At 36.7% G+C, this 20,308-nt stretch overlaps 1 protein-coding gene across 1 annotated transcript in view; it reads right to left on the reverse strand.

Moving 5' to 3' along the window:
* Positions 1-20,308, reverse strand: part of HTT (huntingtin) — a 91,213-nt gene that overhangs the window by 23,443 nt on the left and 47,462 nt on the right. Inside the window, exons 35-48 of the mRNA XM_086464170.1 lie at positions 19,999-20,147; positions 19,223-19,359; positions 17,095-17,211; positions 15,265-15,387; positions 14,493-14,731; positions 13,042-13,184; positions 9,420-9,627; positions 7,881-8,022; positions 6,484-6,663; positions 4,825-5,001; positions 4,489-4,565; positions 3,068-3,206; positions 1,281-1,403; positions 196-409 (exon numbers count right to left, since the gene is read on the reverse strand). Coding sequence (XP_086320296.1) covers positions 196-409; positions 1,281-1,403; positions 3,068-3,206; positions 4,489-4,565; positions 4,825-5,001; positions 6,484-6,663; positions 7,881-8,022; positions 9,420-9,627; positions 13,042-13,184; positions 14,493-14,731; positions 15,265-15,387; positions 17,095-17,211; positions 19,223-19,359; positions 19,999-20,147 — 2,168 coding nt within the window. The remainder of the gene's footprint in view (positions 1-195; positions 410-1,280; positions 1,404-3,067; positions 3,207-4,488; positions 4,566-4,824; positions 5,002-6,483; positions 6,664-7,880; positions 8,023-9,419; positions 9,628-13,041; positions 13,185-14,492; positions 14,732-15,264; positions 15,388-17,094; positions 17,212-19,222; positions 19,360-19,998; positions 20,148-20,308) is intronic.

The following is a 20,308-nucleotide window of genomic DNA, read 5'->3' on the forward strand; positions in this document are numbered from 1 at the left end:
TATAAAATAAGACTGGATGAAATCTAGCAGTTTGAACTTTTTCCCCCTCAATAAATGTTTGTCAGAGTTATTTCATAAGCACTTATGTCGGATATCTCTATTTTTTAAAATAGTAAGTTCAGGTATTCACAGGACATCAGTAAAGTACCTTTGCAGAGGAAGGAATAAACTTAAAAAGACCAATATTTCTATTACCAAAGATATCACTTAGTTTTTTCCAGTAGGCTGATGGCTCAGTTGGCAACAGTGGTTGAAAAACCTGGTGGATGGCAGGAAGGTTTTGTACAGTGGTAGACACATGATCCAGAGTGACACTCCGAGCTGTTTCAAAGAAGCTACTCTTCTGGTCTCTTGAAATTTCATTCATACCAAGACTTAAACAAGGTGCTAACAAGCTTAGGTTGAATTCCTGAAATCAAATAGTAAATAAAAAGTTAAGAAATTGCTTTTAAAGAGGAGGTATGTATCTGATGGTACAATTCCAATATGGTGGTAAATTAACAGTGTATTAGCTAACTTGGTTTTATGACCTCTGCTGTATTGCAGTGTAACAATATCATAATTAAGCCCATATTTGTTCCACATTTTAATTCCAAATGCTACTGTACTGGAAAGAGGGAAAAAAGAAAAAAAAACAAAAACAAAAACAGAAAACAAGATGCTTATTCCAAATTTTCAGAACAATATGTGAACAAATTTGAGGATGACCTATATACAAGGAATCTTCAAGTAGTAAGTTTTCAAATAAGTCAAAAATCCTTTTAAAATCAGTTTCCCACTATTATTTCTGCATACCAGCAGCAAATGTAATGTACATAATTTGAATGAAATACATTCTTAGAAAACAAAGTAATAGATACAAGTTGTCCTTTACATCAGATTTATTATCTGTGGCCTGTTAAGGCCAATAGCAAGTCATCTAGCACAGACATTTAAAAGGTTACAGAAACATCTGGCCTTGCAAGAGACTGTATGGCAAAACGAGAAGATTATGTAAAATAGTAAAACCGGATTTTTGTGATAGCAATATAAACCTCCACTTCCACTCTATACACCCTACCTGTACTACTAGAAGGCTACTATTAGCAGCATTGCTAGACACAGAAATGAAACCTATCTACTATTTTAGTTTCCAAAATGAAGTGAAATTCACTGAGTGAACTACCAGTATTACACAAATTTGAAGCGTTTACATTTAAGAATCTAATCTATTAATACTACCAATAAGAAATTATTACATCCTCTTCATCTGATTGTGTTTCATCTGACACAGAAGTTACCTTGCTGGTCATGAAGGAGTTCAGGTCAGGCTGAGGAATCCTATTTACCAGCTCTGCGCCTTCTAGCAGTGCTGAGTCAGACTTGATGCAACACTGCGACCTCACTAATGACACATACCAGTCCTTTAATAATTAAAAAAAGAAATATATTACATATTTGTTTTCAGAAAACAATACAGTTCATGGGGCTAGGGGGAGAATTGCTCATTGGCATTGAATTGGGGTCCATTTAAGAGATCACTAGGCCACACTAATGTCAAAAACACTCAAACAAAAGCAAGGCAAAACAGACAACTGGTGAATCGACCATCTTAAACTGGACCCATGGATGTTCACTGGCAAGTTGTCTATTTCCATAGAGTCTGGACAGGAAACAAGGAAAAAAGCTTAACATATAAAAGCACAGGTGTATGTATCAGGATGCTAAAGCTGAGGAAAATATCTAGAAAAAAAATGGAATATGTCACACAAACGTAACAGTAATAGCAGAAAAACCTTAGCACTACGACAAAGGAATAAAAGTCTTCAGATTCAAATAAATCAGCAGATGAAGATAACACCTATCTTTTAACACTCACTGAAATAACTTAAGAGCATCACACACCACTGCAAATTTACGCCTTAAAATATTAGCTATGAGCCTACAGGAATTAATTAATAATATAATTAATTTATCTAAGGAATATAAAGAGGCTTAGTTATCCCTTTTCTGTATTTTCTTTCTCATAACAGGACATCCTAAAATTGCTGATATTAATTAGAATGCAACTAAGCCTGTCAGAGTTCAAGGAGCATCTGTACAATGCTCTTAATCATATCGTTTAGTTTTAGGTAGTCCTGTGAGGAGCACGGAGTTGCACTGCATGATCCTTATGGGTCCCTTCCAACTTGAGATACTCTATGAACTATGCAGGGGCTGTGGAGGAAGCATACAAAAACAAAAAAACTACTTTCCTTGTGCAGAATTTACAGTTACAGAAGGAGATTTTGGTAATTTGACGACAGAAAGCTATGGGTAAATGCTTTCTGGACACAGCGTTTCCTCCTGCTAAGTAGCACTCAATCTCTCTCCTAAGTCAATGGGTTCCTCCACTACTTACCAGTCTCCTCCAAACTGTCAGCTAAACAAGGAACTTTTGCCACCTCAGTTACATATATTTCCTATTACTGCCTATCACTGCAGAATATGAAGGAATGAAAAGCAGAAAGTATCTGTGCCATAGGACAAACTAGGAAGAAAGGAAGACACAGGACTCAACAGGCTTGCTCTTCGCCTCCCACCCCGCTTTGAAATAAACGTATCTAAGTACACGAAAGACATAAACAGTTAAGTAGTCATGATTGTTCTCTGAAAGCAATTTAAAGCTGAGAAGTGGAAACCGAGCAGTAATGCTTAATTTTCAAGAGACAAGCAACAGTTTTCAGCAAATGAATAAAACTGATCACTGCAGTGAACACATCACAACAACGAGTACGAGTATATATCTGTCTCTACTGAACCTTATATAAATCTTTCTATTAAAGTTATGCAAAGAAACAAAACTTGATAGCTCTTCACAGCGCTGTCAACATAACAAAGATCTATGCATGTGCTAATTATTCATCCTAAGTTCAACAGTCAGCCAACACATATGAAGTCATCCACCAATCTATATCTGAGATTCACTGACGATTCTGAGAATATTAACTGCACAGTAAAAATAAGCTGTATTTAACTATGTTGTATCGAGCAAAAGCTTGTTTACAGCCAAGGCACTTTTGGTGACTCTTCCTGAATATAATCTTACTTTGTCTAGAATTACATTCTCCAAAGCTGGTTGGTCTTCTCCGTCTAGGGGGTGTGAGGTAAGCAGAGGTGAAGGACTAGTTGTGTCTGGTGCTACCATAAGACGAAACCTATCCAAAAGCGAGTAGAGTCTTTGGTGTCTGAAAATAGAAGAACACATCAGCAGAGAGCTAACTTACACAGTTTTGTATATCATTTAAAAATAGAAAGACATTCAGTGATGCACTTCTAATCCTGGGAGAGAAAAGCAGTAGGGTCTTAAGTTCTTTGTGGGATATATGCAGTCATACAATGCAAGACTGCAAATTTCACCACCTATCAGTAGCCAAAACAAATGAACTCAGCAACATCAACAATGAAGATTTAAACTTAATTTAGATTTAAAAATTGTACACACTTAAGCATAAAATGCAAGCTGTTCGGTTTTCTTTATGCAGTAAATCTTTTTAATGACTAAGAAGAATGAAAGTTAGTGTACAGATTGATTGAAGACAAACATGTTCTAACAGATACCAAACAAGAATCCACTAAAACTGAACTTTTTTGGGTTTTAAAATACATTAAGAATTACAGTTTGTGGATTTATGCCAATGTCAGGGCTTTGGATTTGGTGATTTGGTTGGTTGGTTTTGGTTTTTGTTTGTTTGTGTTTGGTTTTGGGTTTTTTTTTATTTCATTACTGCTATCCAGAACTTCTATCAAGTAATTTGGAGATTTCGGAGGTTTTTTTAAAAATTCAACTGTAACGTTACCTATAAAGGCACATTACCATCAGCCTACTGCAGTCTTGGGCTTTAGATTCTTTCCCTTTACTTTTTTGTTGTTTCAGTCAACAGATATTAACCTCGAACAGCAGTGACATCAAGAGGAGTAAATCACGCTGTTTCCAAAATTAAATAACTTTCAAAAATTTAATCGTTCGCTCCCTTTTGTAATAGTTTACTTCTAAGCAGCTTTAATTCTCCTTTACTTGGGAGACTAAACAGTTAAAACTTAACACAGTTGTCTGGAAAAACAAACAACCCAACTAACCAAAACCAAGCCCACCCAGCTTGGACTCACAAAATTCTGCAAAAGTTTGAGGAAAATAAAGTTGTGTTCAGTAATGTAGCTTTTTATCAAGGAATTAATTTGCAGTTGCTGTCTCTCAAAAGTTAAATACTGAGTGGGATGTGGGAGAGAGAATTTGATGCCTTCAAGCATTTAGCTTGCTTTAATTCTTAGCTATATGGCAAATTCAACTCAGCCAACACGACTATCCTTGTGCAAGAATATGCCTGTATCTCATAAGAAAGGCTTTACTCCTGTTTTGCCTCCAGAAAGGATCCACTATCTTATCTCTAAGGAAAAACCCAAACATAGGAAAAAAAGAGTTAACACCTTATTTAATTTGGCATTTTAACACATATTGGTATTACCTACCTTGTTGCTAATCCACTGTTTTGAAGGTACTCCTGAATTCTATCCAGTTCTTCAACTGGTAACTGAGTAATGCTGTTCTATAAGAAAGAGTCACAAAAATTTTATAGGACAGAAATGAGTAAAATATCCACAGGTACTTTGAACCGATCAGGAAAGTTATAGGCAGATCAAGCAAAAAGTAAACATTCATTTATCTAGATATTTAAATTTTAAAAAAATCCTTTCCAATGAAATAATTTCAACATCATTGTATTTCAACGCACTTTAAATCATTACACTTGATTATATTGCTAGCACTCCCCAGTCTTATTTACAAACGAATATATTTATCTTTACCTGTAAAGTTGCAGCCAAAAGCATTTCTACCCGACGGCAAGCCAGTGTGTCAACCATGCGAGCAAGCACACGGAATGGAGTACACAAAAGCTTATCAACATATAATGTTAAGACAGCCCCAGACTGGCTGAGATGTATTCCCTCTAAGCACTGTAAAGTCTTCTTCAGAGTTGTGGGCTTGACATTGAAATAAAACAAGAGAAAAACAGACAAAAAAAAAGAAAAGAGTAATCAATTGGAATACAAAGATCTTAAAGCTAAAGGGAAAGGCATTTAGAAAAAACTATAGCAGACAACTAGCTGATCAATACATTCATCTATATAGGAACAGGTTTGAGTTACTGGGTTATTTAATTAATATGAACACTAAGTTGTTTGATGTTTAACTGTAAAAGCTTACTCTTACAAAGAGTAAGCAAAAAGTGGGGAGCAAAACTTTTGGGGGAAAGAAGCTAGAGGGACTTAAGTGGAATTGTAGAAATCTTTGAAGTCTCTGAAAGTTTCTGAAAACTGTGAAAGGTTTGAAATATTGCTGGAAGATGGTAGGAACATGAGCATAGTCAAGACAAGAGATGGTACAGAAATCCAGATAAGTATTAGGGATGTTTTGAGCACGTTTAATCATGGAAAGAGTGACGGCTACTCAGGATTAAAAGATAGTGCAAAAATTACTTTTTTTTTTTTTTAAATATGAGCAATTCAGCACCAATAACAAACAGAGAAACACAAAGACAAACTAGTTTGACTCGTTGAACCAATCTTGGTTTAGAGTAGACTGTAAATACCATCTATTTTAATTTTACTGACTTCTGATAATCACTGAACATTTCACAGAATGACTACATCGTCCATTCAAACATGTTTAGCTTAGTTTATTCTACCAATTCTCAGACACTAAAGCCCAGATTCATCTCACCTAACTTTAAAGTGCTTTACTCACATGCCCAAAGCACTACTGCAGTTGCACTAGATTCTCACAATGAGAAGAGACAGGAAACGTTACCAGGCTACTCAGGGTATAGCAGCATCTGCCACCATTAGCTCTAGAAACGACATTTCCCACCTAGGGAGTTCCTAAGATTAAGAGGGATGCATACAACCCTACATCCCTATAAAACACCATCCACTCCTTTTAATTTGAAAACTAAAATCTACAGAAATCATACACTGAATGTCTGAAGCAGTATTTCCCCCACCAAGAGGCTACAACTTATGGGCAGATCAACAGGGAAGACATGAGCTTGCAAGTAATTTTCAGGTTGTTAGGGCTTATGAAGATGGACTGGTTCCTATTCCTGTCTCTGTAGTTAGTACTTCTGTTATTTATGCTAACAACACACTGAAATCAAAGACAAAAGTCACAGCTTTAATTTACCCTTCGGATATTTATTACACAGGGGTAATACCCAGGAAGGAAGAAAATCAACTTAACCAACTCTATTGAATTCATAGATCTGACGGATTGGAACACATCTGATACTGAAGCTGCTGAAGTATTATATGGTTTGCTGTTTGCATTATTAAAGAAGCGATTTTAACAACGAAATTGTAAGTTGATAAATGACTCAGAAATGTTAGAATTTGCATACTTATCAGTTAAGCTTATGCTGAAATACAAGTGACTTTATTCTTTTAAAAAAGTCAAAAAGTTAAACTTACAGCTGCAAGATTCTCACACCGTGACTGAATGGCCTGGATGAAGAGACCACTGGCTGCTGAATTCCTGTGAACAGCACTAATAAAGTCTTGTACTGGAGGCTCATGGGACAGATTAATCAAATCTTGAACATGATTCACAATAAGCCAGGTCAAGTGTTCAGAATCATGGAGGTTTTGACACTAAAGGGGAAAAAATTAAAATCTGATTCCAGTAATACCCATGTTAAGTGCTTAATTACCAAAAACTTGATCTGACACAACATGAAGTTTTTCATGTATACTTCTGGTATCCATTTTAAAATAATGGCATAAAGTGTCTATCTTATTATCACAGTCATGACTTTTACATGACCAATTTTCCAAGTTTCACTTTTCTTACAAATTAAGACATTTATAATGGATTTGTAAATTATGTTTTTAAGAAACATTAAAAATCCAGGTGAGAAGGTCGATTCAAAGATGCTGCTTTTAATGAAATGTTGTTTGAAATAAACATGAACACACAGAGTCTTCTTGTAAAATGTGATTTTCACTTCGGTTTCTTTTCAAAGATTTCTTATTATTACTGGCCTTAAACACATGATGAATAATTTTTGGACAGCAAATCCAAAGAGATTTGTCAATAATTAATTTTAAACCTACATAGGCTGTGTATATCAACAAGCAACATGAAAAGATCTGTGGAGCTAACCAGGTGATGCTGAAAGGCCAACACTTCCCAGTAGAGAGGTTTTGGAGGGTTTTACCTCGGATCTGACTCTGGTGACTGAACGTCCCTTAGTACCTGAAGTGCTTCTTAAACATAGTTTTTGGTTTAGTTGAATCTGAAAGGAATGCAGTTTGCTTGCCCCAAAACTGCTCTGCAATGCAAACCGAAGTGCAATACTAGGTATTATGGGAAAATTCACTTAAAAAGTTCCCAGTGAACTAAAATGCTAATATTGAGGCAGTAAGAGGCCAAAGCCACAGGAACTGCTCGCATGAGAGCGCCAAAATGGAAGTTAAATGTTTATGTAATACCTTTCCTTTTAAGGTATAGAGACAGAAATTTGTTGTCTCCTAGACACTGTGCACTGCTACTGACATTGGGAAGTCTAACGCTACTTAGTGTGCTCTTAGCACCTCACAACTAAGGGTTAGGATACCCGGCAGATAATTCTATTACCCATCAGGTATCCTTTACAAGCCAAGAGAATTCTCAGTTCAGAATAGAAAATAATACCAATTGAGGTCATACTAAGCTTACAGAAGCATCACTTGAAAATAAAATTACTAATTTCACAAGTTGTTCTGGTTTTCACTTGTGAACCAGATTCGGTTTGATGCACACCAGTAATAAAAGACTGTCAGCATAAGAAATCAAAACTGTAGTTATAAAATTCTAAATCAAAACTTACAACATAGTCACAAAAAAGAATGAGCGCTCCTCTTCTCACTATCTCTCGATTGCACATGCCCCGTTTAGATTCTGAATCCGATTCATCACTGTCTCCAGATATCTGAGGGCTAAGCAATTTAGTAGTAGAAAGACTGTGTCTCCTGCAAGAAGCACATTATATTTTGTCACTATTTTATTACTACGGCTCCTGAAACAGTAACAATCAAATTGCTTGGAATATCCTATCAATGTCCTTCCATAATAGTTATTTTTCTAGAAACTTCATTAAATATTTTAGTGCTTTGAAGCAGACACTTTGCTTTCCATCAGCTCTTTACTTTCTAACAATTGTAGCATCACTTTTTTGTTCCATGCTTATTACTTCCTTGGACAGTCTGAAGAACTTCTGAAGAACTAAACAGATTATTTAAAAGAAAAACATGGGCTATTGCATCTCTGGTGGGATAACAGAACCTAATACTATATTTTCTTCTTAAGCCAAACCAGTGCTCTTGAGCACATAGTCTAAGTGTCAGATTGAAAGTGATGCCCAACATAAAAAATAGAGGTGATACTGGTAAATTAAAAAAAGATAAGTGCAACAAATTGGTGTCACTTTAGCTATTTTAGTTATGAGCCTGACTTTGCTCTTAACCCTGGTAATGTCACATTTCCTCAAATTAAAATAATACGTTTTCACATCATGAGGTTGAACTGAGGCAATAATCTCACATTTGATCACATATTGATCCACTCATGTTGTAGAGCAAATTAGTCTTCCCTAACATTCACTGCACAGGCATCAGAAATGTCTCTCAATTCAGTTGTTAATCTCTCTCTACAGCTAACACAAAGGGATACCCACCCACATAGGAGGTGTCCTCCTTAACCCCAGAGGACGAATCATTCCAATGCCTGACAGACAGGACGAATTAACTTCAAAGCAAGACAACACATATTTTAGACCAAATCTCTTAATTTCAGACAACTAACATTAAGTGACATTACTACGGTGCTTGATGCTAATGAATCAGCATGGTGCTGATACTATGTTTTGATAGCATTTAGTAATAGACCCACTGAGAACAGATGTAACTATAGTCGCAGTTATACTGATAAGATTGTATTTTCAGAAACACAACAGTGTATATCACCTGCACTAGCTGGTTATATGCTAGAAAGTGAAATACAAAGTCTCCATAGGAACACAAAATACAAAAATACTGAATATTTTTTACAGTTATTTCCACAATTTTAATTAAAGCAGTACACAGATGAAGCTTTCTTGCCTTTAAAGTGAGCAGATTACCTGGCAGTTCTTTTGAGGAACAACTGAGTGCAGGATGCACTACCTTAGTTTGAAAGGCATACTGATATCGGAACAGACAATACGTATACGCATAAAGTGAAACGCAGAACTATATTTCAGAATCCAAACAGTATTATTCAACAGGCTGACAGGCTTAGGAGAAAGAGAGGCTAGATTTTTAAAATATAATTTTAGCAAGTATAATTATGAGACACAGTACTACTACCAGGAGTCAAAACTAGATCTTACTTTGGGGTTTGATGCACTTCTGACCACCAGTTGTAGTTCGTATAATTGACGAGAAGTAGGATTTGACACCAGAGGAGAACTAAAGAAGGATGCGTAGGAATCATGGATTGAACAAGGTCACTCAAACTTTCAAGGGTATAGAAACTACCATCAGATCCATCTCCTGTAAAAAGTCTGGTGGCTGCAGCTGTGATTCTTCTAAACATCCCTGAAAACAATAAAAGCATGTTAGAGTAACTATGGTCTAGTCTGAATTCTGCAGTTTTAAAATTATTCATGGTACCCTGAGAATACAAATCTAGTTCCAAAAGCCACTACCATTCCTGGAAGAAATGTATACCCTAAGTGCTTTTAGAAATGTAAGGCAATTCATGGAGTTTGCCCAAGGGTAGTGTGCAAAGCAGTTATGACCAGCTCCCAGACTCAATAAATAACACTACAGATAGACTGGATTTGTAATGAAATCTATCTTCTCAACTTTTTCTCTGTCATGCATCAAAAAGTTTATTTGCTACATGAAACTTTCACTGCATTTAAAATGGTTAATTACAGACAAGGATTTTAGTTTGGTTTGGGTTTTTTTTTGTTTGTGGATTTTCGTTCTTTTCTTTATAAAGTAAAACACAGAAATTCTAATTAAGAACCATGCTGTAATTACTATTCTACCTGCTAAGGATGACCACTTACAAGTATCCTACTTCAGATGATGGCTTCCCCAATACCTTTAGTTGAAACTAAACTGATACCCTTCCATCCGATTTCTGAAGTGCAAAAAGTAAATGTTTTTAAGTGGAGGAAAGTCATTACCCTGCATACTGAACACTTGGAACAAAAGCTGAATTTTGCTTTCTGACTTGCTGATTCAGTATTCATATGCCAAAACAAAGGGTGGGAAAACAAGGAAAATGCACAAACTTTACGTTGTCTAAAAAGTACATGACTGAGTTTCTATGAGAAGATAAGATCAAGGGAAAAAGGGTTTCTTCAGAACCAGTTAGAAACAAAAAGCTAATCAGAATAACGAAGGAGATGTAGCGTTGCTTGCTTGCCTTGCCAGATACACACAAGAATGAAGCTGTAAATTCCACAGCCATGTGGACCAGTTTAAGCTGCCCCCAGGACCGATAAACACACAATGTGAATAGCAAAGAATGGGAAAAATAACTGAGTCTCAAAACTCGGGTTCCACTTACTAGCAAACCAATGCTACCACCATTCCAACTTCCTGCATTTGCAGTAATTGCACCATCTAGTGACTTTCTACAGTCATAAAAGCCACTGCACGCTAATCTCTTCGCTTTGTCTACGCCTGTAATTTCTACTAACTTCAAAGCAGCACCCTGAAAATGTTTATTTCTAATCTGGTAGCTTCCCATGGCTGAATACATAGGAGCCAGCAGCACTCACATTTTGAAAAAAACTGTAACGGGTGAGAAGAAAAAACATCCAAATAGATTAGTGGTTAAAAATGACAAGACCTTAGTCTATGTACCCAGACACAAGTCACTATAAGCTGCACCTGTAGTTAGGAGAATGTAACTTAAATAGAAAAAAATTATAGAGGTTTTAACTGAACAAAAAAGTATTACAAAACCAGGCACTTAGTTAACCCTAAGCCTAAACCTGAAAGAAAATGCTATGACATGAAAATACAGCCCAGGTATCTGAACAACTTTCCTTCTACTGTTACACCATATAAGGTAAGGACATTACTGCTAGTACTTAAGAGTTGATTTGTAGTCTTACATGAAATTCATTTCTAGAGATCATGCAATACATGTCCCAGTGCGCTACATGAGTATTTTAATATTTAATTTTAGTTTTGCACAAAATTTTCTACATAGCTCCTGGCAAGACTGACAGGGCAGCCTGGAAGCCAGTCACTGCAGCAAAATGGGCTGAGCCTTCCTCTTCCATTAACCCCAGCTCCCACTGTGGAGAACCCACTTTCCTGATTTTAATCACCAGCTTGACTTTCTGATTTCATTGATCCTGGCTTGACACCATTCAATCATTTACTCTCAGTCACCTTGGCATAAGTTATTTGTTATAATATTTGTTTCTCCATAACAGAAATTGATAGTATAAACAGTTATTATTGTAACAGACACAGGGGAAAGAGAGAACTATCACTCACTACATCCAGAGTCCTGTGCCCTAACGCAGGCTTAAAACAGAGATCAAGGAAGGCTCTGGTAACTATCAACATATTTTGTGCCTCTTCCTGCACAACCCTGGAGTCTTTGCGGCAAGAACCTAGGTTTGCAGGACTTCATTTCTTAAAGCAAAGCTCTCTTCTGACAAGTCAGAAAACAAAACATCACCCACCACAGCTGCACAAAGTCCTACAACATAATTAAATTTGTTTCCCCATTCACTTTTCTACCTGTTACTATCACTGAAGATGAGGAGGAGTAAAACTCCTGAAAAGTTAAATCAAGGCAATGAGGAAGCTTTGAGCTTTGACAGAGAACCAGTTGAAGTCCCAGAACACTTCTATCGGCACTTTATTTATTTATTTAAGTCTACACCTACAATGCTTATGTTTGCAAGAAGCAGCTGGCAGCAATGACAGGAACAAAACTATGCTTTTTTTCCCTGAAGAAAGGGCTTCATAACTGAACTCCGTAGGAAGAGCTTAAAAAGAATAAAGATTAGAAGTTGTTGGGATACAATGGAGCACAGAATCATGCTAAATGCCTAAGAACAGTATTCTGAATGGACTTTTTTTGTTATTTGCATCTGCTAAGTAGTGAAGTACTCCAACTCCTATTTTACAGATGAGGCCACAGAATGCAAAGTTCCTTATCCCATATCTGTAAGGAAGTCTATGAAGAACCAGAGACTTGTGCCAAAACTTTTTAAATTGCTCTAACAGTCAACTACTGTAATTGAAGGTTGGATTTCAGCTGCAGGCAGAAAATCAGAAGGCAAAAAGGACAGTCATAGTAAAGAAAGAAAAAAAGAATAAGAGAAAGTGAAGACAGTACCACTATTAGGAAAATAAGACTAAGGAATGAGGCTAAGGACTAAGGAATTACCAAAGGGCCAGAAATTGGATACCTAGCAGAAGACACCTAAGGCAGAAGACAGAAACCCAAAAAAAGGAGCTCAAGACCAGCTAGCTGGACCAGTACTACCCTTCCTGCTTTTCTGGGTTTGGTTTTTGGTTTGTTGTTTTGGGGTTTTTTTGGAGGGGGGGGATTTTCTGTGTATTTTTATTAATTATGACAAAGAACAGGAATCTACCTTGTCATGAGTCTGAACCAGTCATCTGTAACTCAGTATTTTAAGCCTGGACATACCTACCTGCCTCCCAATTGAAAGAAGCCATGAGCAATACAGCCACAAATTCGGAATACTTTACATTTTTGGATTGGAAAATTTCAGACCATTACAAGCAGAGATATAAAGTCACTAGTTACATAGACAGAAGAAATGTAAAACACGTGCCCTACATGCACAAGCACAAAGTCTGGGACGTTCTTCATACTGAGTAGGACAGAATGTCTTCTGCACCTATGTATTCCTTCTCAGTAGTTCAATACATTCTACAATACCAGAACTGAAAAACGACCCTGCCACTGCATGCTACAACACAAGGCAGTGTTTAAAGTATTACCTGATTTGAAGATATGTATTAAGCACATAAGCAGCGTGCCCAGCTCCTGGCAGTAGAAAGTATGTTGTTGCTCATTCATATCCACTTTCAGCTGTTTGGTAACAATATCTTCCAGCAGAATGCCAACCAGTTGTAATAGGAACCTTGAAAAGCCATGTATACAATCAACAGAAAAATCAACAATGCAACATCTTTCAGAATAAGATGAGGTTTGCCTAGGAAACTCAGTAAGTTCGAAAAATAAAATATGAAGTCCTTGTCCATTAATCCTAAATGGAAAGCTAAATTACCTACCCCAGAACAGGTTGACCTAAAACAAATATGATGCTATAGTTACGGAGAGATGTTCACAAGCACTTCAATAATTACATACTGGAGCTGGGTTATCTATTCATCAGCTAAAGCCACGACAGCATGCATACACCAGCCCACCTCACTCACACAGCAACATTCAAAATGCAATGGTGTCTTTATAGTGATTTGCAATGAGTTACTGCAGCTCCGCTGAGGAGGGGTAACTCAGCAAGTCACAGTAATTCAGCTGTTTACAGCCTCATCTATCCACACTCTACCACACAGGTTCCATATCAAACCTCCAGCCATGGGTGGAAAAAAAGAAAAGAAAAGATAAAAAGAAACACGAAAAAGGACATTTGAGGAAAGCCATCCTTGCTCCTAGCCATACTTGTTCCCCGACTCACTCCTGTTGGACATAAGGTCACATGAAGGGAGTCCAGAAGCCCCTTTTCCCTCTACCCACCACCCTCACTCTGAGCTGAACGGTAAGAAACAGCAGTTTATTTCTATCTGAAGTTCCATTAAAAGTTCCTATTTTCTTAAGCAAATAGCTATTTCAAATGCTTCCCACCACATTAAAACATAATACTTTAATGACAAACATTATGTCAACACAGCATCATTGCCATCTCTCCATGCTTCTTTTGCTTGAAGGTTGTCACTCTGAGGACAGCAGCATGGGAAGCTAACTAGACAAAGCCAACTCTTTAAAGCTAGGGAATAAAGAGCAGGACTAACTTAAGAGATCTGAACCCATCTGCTGCCAAAATTCTAGTACAGAACCTGGGCTTCTACTAAGGGAATGACTCATCTTCCAGGCCCCACACAGGGAAGAAGGGTTAACCATTTAAGTTTTTAGACCAGATTTTATTAAGTCCAGGATTTACCCATTTTAACAGCTCCATTAGGTTCTCCACTTGTCCTGAGAAGAGGTATCAGAACAGCCCAAAGTCCCTACTACAAACTGCTTATCTCCTCCTTCTACTGCCCATCTCATTATTCCTTCTTCCACACACACTCCTCCCATATCAACTTATTAACAGACTTTATTCCTATCAGGTAACAGTTCTACACATGTGTATATATTACACAATGTATTTGTGATTTCTCTGAAATATTACTCTTTCCCTTATGTTATTCGAAAGACAACATACCTAGAAAATGTCTCTTCAGGCAGATATTTCGCCTGTTTAACCTCAGTGCGATCCTCTGGTGCAGATACATTATTTTCTCCACGTCTCAATTTGTTAATTGCTTGACACGAAATCAAATATGGTGAGAAGGAAAGCTCTTGTATACGGGATAGAACGATGTCTTCTGTTGACTGTGAAATCAGAACTCTAAGGATAGCTAAAATTCCAGAAATCCACAGCTGGACAGTGCTCACTGATGCCTAACACAAACACAAAAATGTAGAAAACTGAATACTTTGGAAGTTAAACACCACAACATAGGGATGTATTCAAAAAAATTAACATTTTCATTAACTGTTGTATAAAAATCAGACCTTTTTGAGAATGGAGCAAGCAGGAAAACTTTTATGTTCAGGTCTTCCAAAATGCTATTCTTGTGGTAACTCTCAAGCTTATATTCATTCTGTTAAACAATCTTTCAACTATAAAAACAGTATTAACACTTGCATAAGAAAAATGCGATTTACCTATTAAATTGCACTCTAGAATTTATTGTCACAGTATGTTCCTCTACATTCCTGATCTTCAAAATACAAAACAAAGGCAAGTAATCCATAAGCAGAACACACTTGTATGAAGTGCTCCCCGTTGGTAAACTGCATCAGTACTAACCACTTCTTTCCTAAAATCCACAGCAGGTACTTTAACACTACATTTAAGAAAGAGAAACATATGCTCTTTTGTTTTGCATGAAAGACATCAGATTCTTTCTTCTCTGGAAACAATTGCTTACCATTGTTTTCGGAGTAACAAACATACTCCTTAAAAGCATGTCCACAGGGCGAAGGGATGAAGGAGCCAAAATTTCAAACAAAGTGTTCAATACTCCCAGAGCATCATGAGAGTCTATATGCATCTGTAAAAGAAAAAACACAAACCTGATTTGTAATTACCCACTAAAGGTAACTGCAACACAAAATTACCATTTAATGTTTTAAACACTTCTACGACAGCCAGTGTAATGAAGCTGTCCTTTACAGTACAAAATTCAGAGCAACCAAAAGCTACGAAAGGTAAATTAAAGTTTCATCGTTGGCCTTCCTACACAGGAGTTTTGAGAACACAGACAAAAATCTATCCTATGAAATTCAATATACATACCGCATATATTCGGATAAATATGCCATATTCACAGAATGAGACCAGAAGACTGACTTGTCATCAAATTTAAAAACTTTTCTCCTCCCTGCACATCCTACCAGGCATATTTATAGAGAGGAATGCTGGTCACAAATAAACTTAAGGAGGTAACTAAGAGGAAAAAAATTCCTAGTCATCAAAAAAGTGAACAGCTACAATGGTATTACACTGCAGCAGAGGCAGGACATCCTACTTGATCAGGTTTTTAGATAAATTATAAAATTATCAACTGCAAAAAGCAAAGGATTGGATTCAAATTCTGGATACCCTATCGTGCTTAAATAATTTGATAGCTGAGCACATGCACAGATTCATACAAAACAACAGCAATTTCAATTTGCCAGCAAAACTATTTGTCATCATGGAGTAAAGAACATTAAAGGCACAATTTCACTAGTTTTACTTTTTATCCTTGACGTAAGTGTTTCCAATTCCAAGCAAGTTTTATTGAAGACAAGTCCTCTGCTGCTTAGGGAGCAGCACCGAAAACCTTTCTCCTTCCCAGATACAAAGGGCCTACTCTCCTTCCCCAATGCGCAGTCCAGTAAGAGACACGCACTCGCTGAAGGGAGCCCAGCAGAGCGCCACATGGATGGTTACAGGCTTGGAGCACCTGTTGTACAAGGGACAGCTGAGATTTTTCAGCCTAGAGAAGGCTCACGGGAATCTTTATCAATGTGTACAAGTATCTGACCAGGGGAAGAGACAACACAAGCACAAAATAAAGAGCCAGAATCTTTTCAGTGGTATCCAGTACCAGGATGACAGGCAACAGGCACAAGCTGAAATACAGGAAATTCCATTTAAATACAGTTTTTATTTGTTTTCCACCTGTGAGGATGCTCAGATACTAGAAGAGGTTGCCCAGAGAGGTTACGGAGGCTTCATCCTCAGAGTCTGTCAAAACTCGATTGGACATGGCCCTAAGCAACCTGTTCCAGTAGACCCTGCTTTGAGGGGAAGACAATATCTAGAGGTCCATTTCAACCTCAACTATTCCATGATTCTGTGATTTATCAATGCAGTTTCAGACCACGTCTTTTCATTCTCCTCACTAAGAAAAAAATGCAACTAGACCCACTGCAGTTACAAAAAATAATTTTTACATTCTATAAACATGGGAGAATCTTCACACCATTTAATAAGTGCTCTGATATAATCAGGTAGGTAAGAGAAGCAGAATGTGCTTCTTCTGGAAACAGCCTCAAAGATATTGCACGTACTTCATGCATTTCAATATTACCTTCATCGCTTCAAAGACTCAGTTTAACTTGCAGTAATTGTTTTTTCATATAGGGCAAGCACAACTTCAAGAAAATCTGTCTTCATATAAAAAAATAATCAAATACCCAAAGCCATTATTGATACATACTTTATAATAATTATTTTAGATTTTTATAGATTAAAAATTTCATATAACCACCTGTTGTTTTGCAAGCATCGGGAGAATAATGTCAGCTATTTGCCGGGACAATCTTTTCCATTTGTCTTCATTTTCTTTATGACACTGTTGCAATACTAAGATGAACATTTCTAGCACCTGAGGAAAGTCCAAAAGAATGCAAGTAAACACCCCACCGACACGAAACATTTAAGTAATACTGTAGTGGGAAAAATATTTACTGTTTCATCCATCTGCCAAAAAGCAAAAAGAAAAAAACTCACTTGAGAAATCACACAACATTTTTAAACCCTCCTTTTCAGGTTAAAAGGTCATTCTTATTTATGACTTAGCCCCCACCCTGAATTTTCCAGTTACTTATAAACTAGAGTAAAAATGCTTTCTTGGTCCTTTTTAAATGGCATTTGTCAAAAGACTACTCAAACAACTGGAAAAATGATAGTAAATCTAAATATCACATTGCATACCCAATAAAAAAGGAAGGAAGGAAGAGAGCAGTTTCCCACATGTAGACTCTTTACTCTAGCTCAAATAAAGTTTAAATTTGGTCAAGGAAAAAGAACAGACATTTTTAAGAAGCCCATTCACCTGTGATATGTCACTTTCTCATGAAAGTTTATAGGAGAGCATATAATGGAGCACACCACCAGCAAGGACCACTTCTACCAGCTGAATGTGTTATTGGCTTGAGGGTTAGAGACACCACACTTTCAAGGACAGACAGGCCAAAGGCACAGCGAGCAGGAATGTTAATACGTGGACTGGGAAGCAGGACAGAAGAATCTGGTTCAGAAAACCAGTTAGACAGAGCACTTGTAAAGAAATTCAAGTAGTTCAGATTCAGAAACATGGCAAATTAAAAAAGAAAAAGAGATCGCCAGACAACTGTCTTCCCAAAACGCTTTCTCATGAGAAAGGAGATCGGAGTGATTCTGGACTGAATGAGCCCCATGGATGGTAGCTACAGTTTTAACAGAAAAAAAGTTAAAGGTTGCAGCTCTTGGAGCCTCTCAAATTACAGGGTTATCACTGCAAAACATCCCAGCCACAGACAGGGAACAACTGAACTGCCCAAGGGTTAGTTTATACCTACTGCACCAGCAGAACAAGGCAGAATAAGAACTACAAGCGGGATGGTGTGGGAAGAGCAGTTAATAGGTTAAGTGTGTCAGAAGGGGATCTGCTAGCAATTGCAGTACCTTATGTAACAAAGTTATTCACTATTTCACATCATGTGTCTACAGAGTGTCATTTCATAAGTTATATTAGTCATTTTATGATTATAAAACTGCAAATTCAAAAGAAAATGTGGATACACAAAATTACCCCAATCTGAACATGCAGTTCTAACAAATTATTTTGACAAGACGTACCGACTTTTTTCCCAACTATTCTCAGAAAATACATTACTTACTTTAGCATACACTAGAATTCCATTTTCACATGATAAAAGGAAAAGCACATTAATTTTGTTAAGCACCTGAATAAGCAATAAGGTCCCATGTTAATTATGTCACTTCTCTTAAAATTACTTTTATGTTTTTCTTTTAAATGAAGCATATTGAAGAAAGCCATTCTTCTACTCCTACAAGGTAGAAACATGTTTTCCAGACCCATGAGGTCTTGGGCAAAGTAGTAACAACTGTCTACCAGCTTCATTACTTTATTCAAGGAATTAATATTTTGAAATGTTATTGAAGATATTGCTATTGTACAGCAATACCTAAATCATCTCTATTCAGCATGTTTCCTACCTTCAGTCCTGTCCTCTCTTCCACTTTCACACCTGTTCTTTCAAGTTTCTTGAATCACAATTTATTACCACACTTCTACTAACCTGTTTATTCAATCTGCCACACAACCAAGATCATGATCCTAACTGCAGCTTTTCAGTGCTTTGTTACCTTGGCTTGACTATAAAATCCCACATATTATTTGACTTGAAATACAGATTTGTAGTGCAGAACCTTTCCCCTATCGCCAAAAATCTTTGCATGCTCTCTCTATAATGGAATATCACACCCAGAGTCCATCTATTCAAGTTTTGTATAAAAAAAATCATTAATAATGCCTGAAGCATTTTTAGCCATCAAAGCAACGTTACCCTTTTACAAACTCTATACAGTGACACTTTGTCCTCCTCTCTTACCTGATGGTACTGAATAAGTCTCAGCAGCATTGACACTACCACCTCCTTTTGTGTTTCCAACTCTTTTCCAGCATCAGCTTTATTTGTTCCTCTTAACACAAAGAGATCGTGAACAATGGGCTGCAGAGCTGGTATTGCTGAAATTAGATTTGTTTGGTTTAGCATGAGACAAGTCACTCTTGAACAGTGTTTTCTTGTTCTAACAGTTCAGCTACTACAAGTAAACACTGCTTTAGTCTATTAAAGGTTTTACCCATCCCTAAAAAAAAAAACCTCAACAAAATCAAACACAAAAAACAAACCCCAAACTTATCATGCATAATCATGCCTACTAGTAGAAAATCTGTATTACAGTCACATTTGCCCATTCTTATAGAGCTAAAATAAATATTTTTGTAAAGTATTTTTCAGCAGAATCACTAGAAAGTTTGAGAGATGCTTCTACTTAAAGGCTGAAAGTGGAGAGAAAGGGAAGCGGACTAAAAATTAAAATCAAAGCCTTTAAAGTACTGCTATGTTGTTAGAACTTATTACCTAACAAAGTTTCAAATAAAAGCTTTGTTGCTATTATGTGCAATGCAAAATATGGAGTGTTAGTAGGGTACAACAGACTTCCTGAGGGAATTAAGTGAGACTTATTTCATGTATTAAAAATTCAAAAGCTAGTGTCTTCTGGAACAATCGGTCTGATTACAGTTTTCTATAGCTTAGTATTCAATACTGTTTTTACTGCTGAACTATCACTGATTTTTTTTTTTTTTTTTTTTTTTAATTACCATGTGTAACAGCTTTCCTCCCACTGGCCATGATACCATCACACAGCTGAATGATCTTAGGAATTCCAATTATCTGTTTGGAATGATACCGCTCATAAGACAGCAACACCAGGAAAAAAAAGATATTAGGAATAATTGCTTCAGACTCCCTGAAAACAAAAAATTATAAGTGTCAAGGTTGAACTGCACAACTCTGTTCAGTAAAAATTAATCTTTTTACAGTAATTTTTTTTTATGAATGTGTTGTTCTGCTTTCATACAGTATTTCTATAATTTTTGTGCCCTGTCCTCTACTATGGGTTTTTTCCAA

Source organism: Leptosomus discolor, chromosome 4 (assembly GCF_034619465.1).
Source record: "Leptosomus discolor isolate bLepDis1 chromosome 4, bLepDis1.hap2, whole genome shotgun sequence".
In the NCBI taxonomy this organism is placed as follows: domain Eukaryota; kingdom Metazoa; phylum Chordata; class Aves; order Leptosomiformes; family Leptosomidae; genus Leptosomus; species Leptosomus discolor.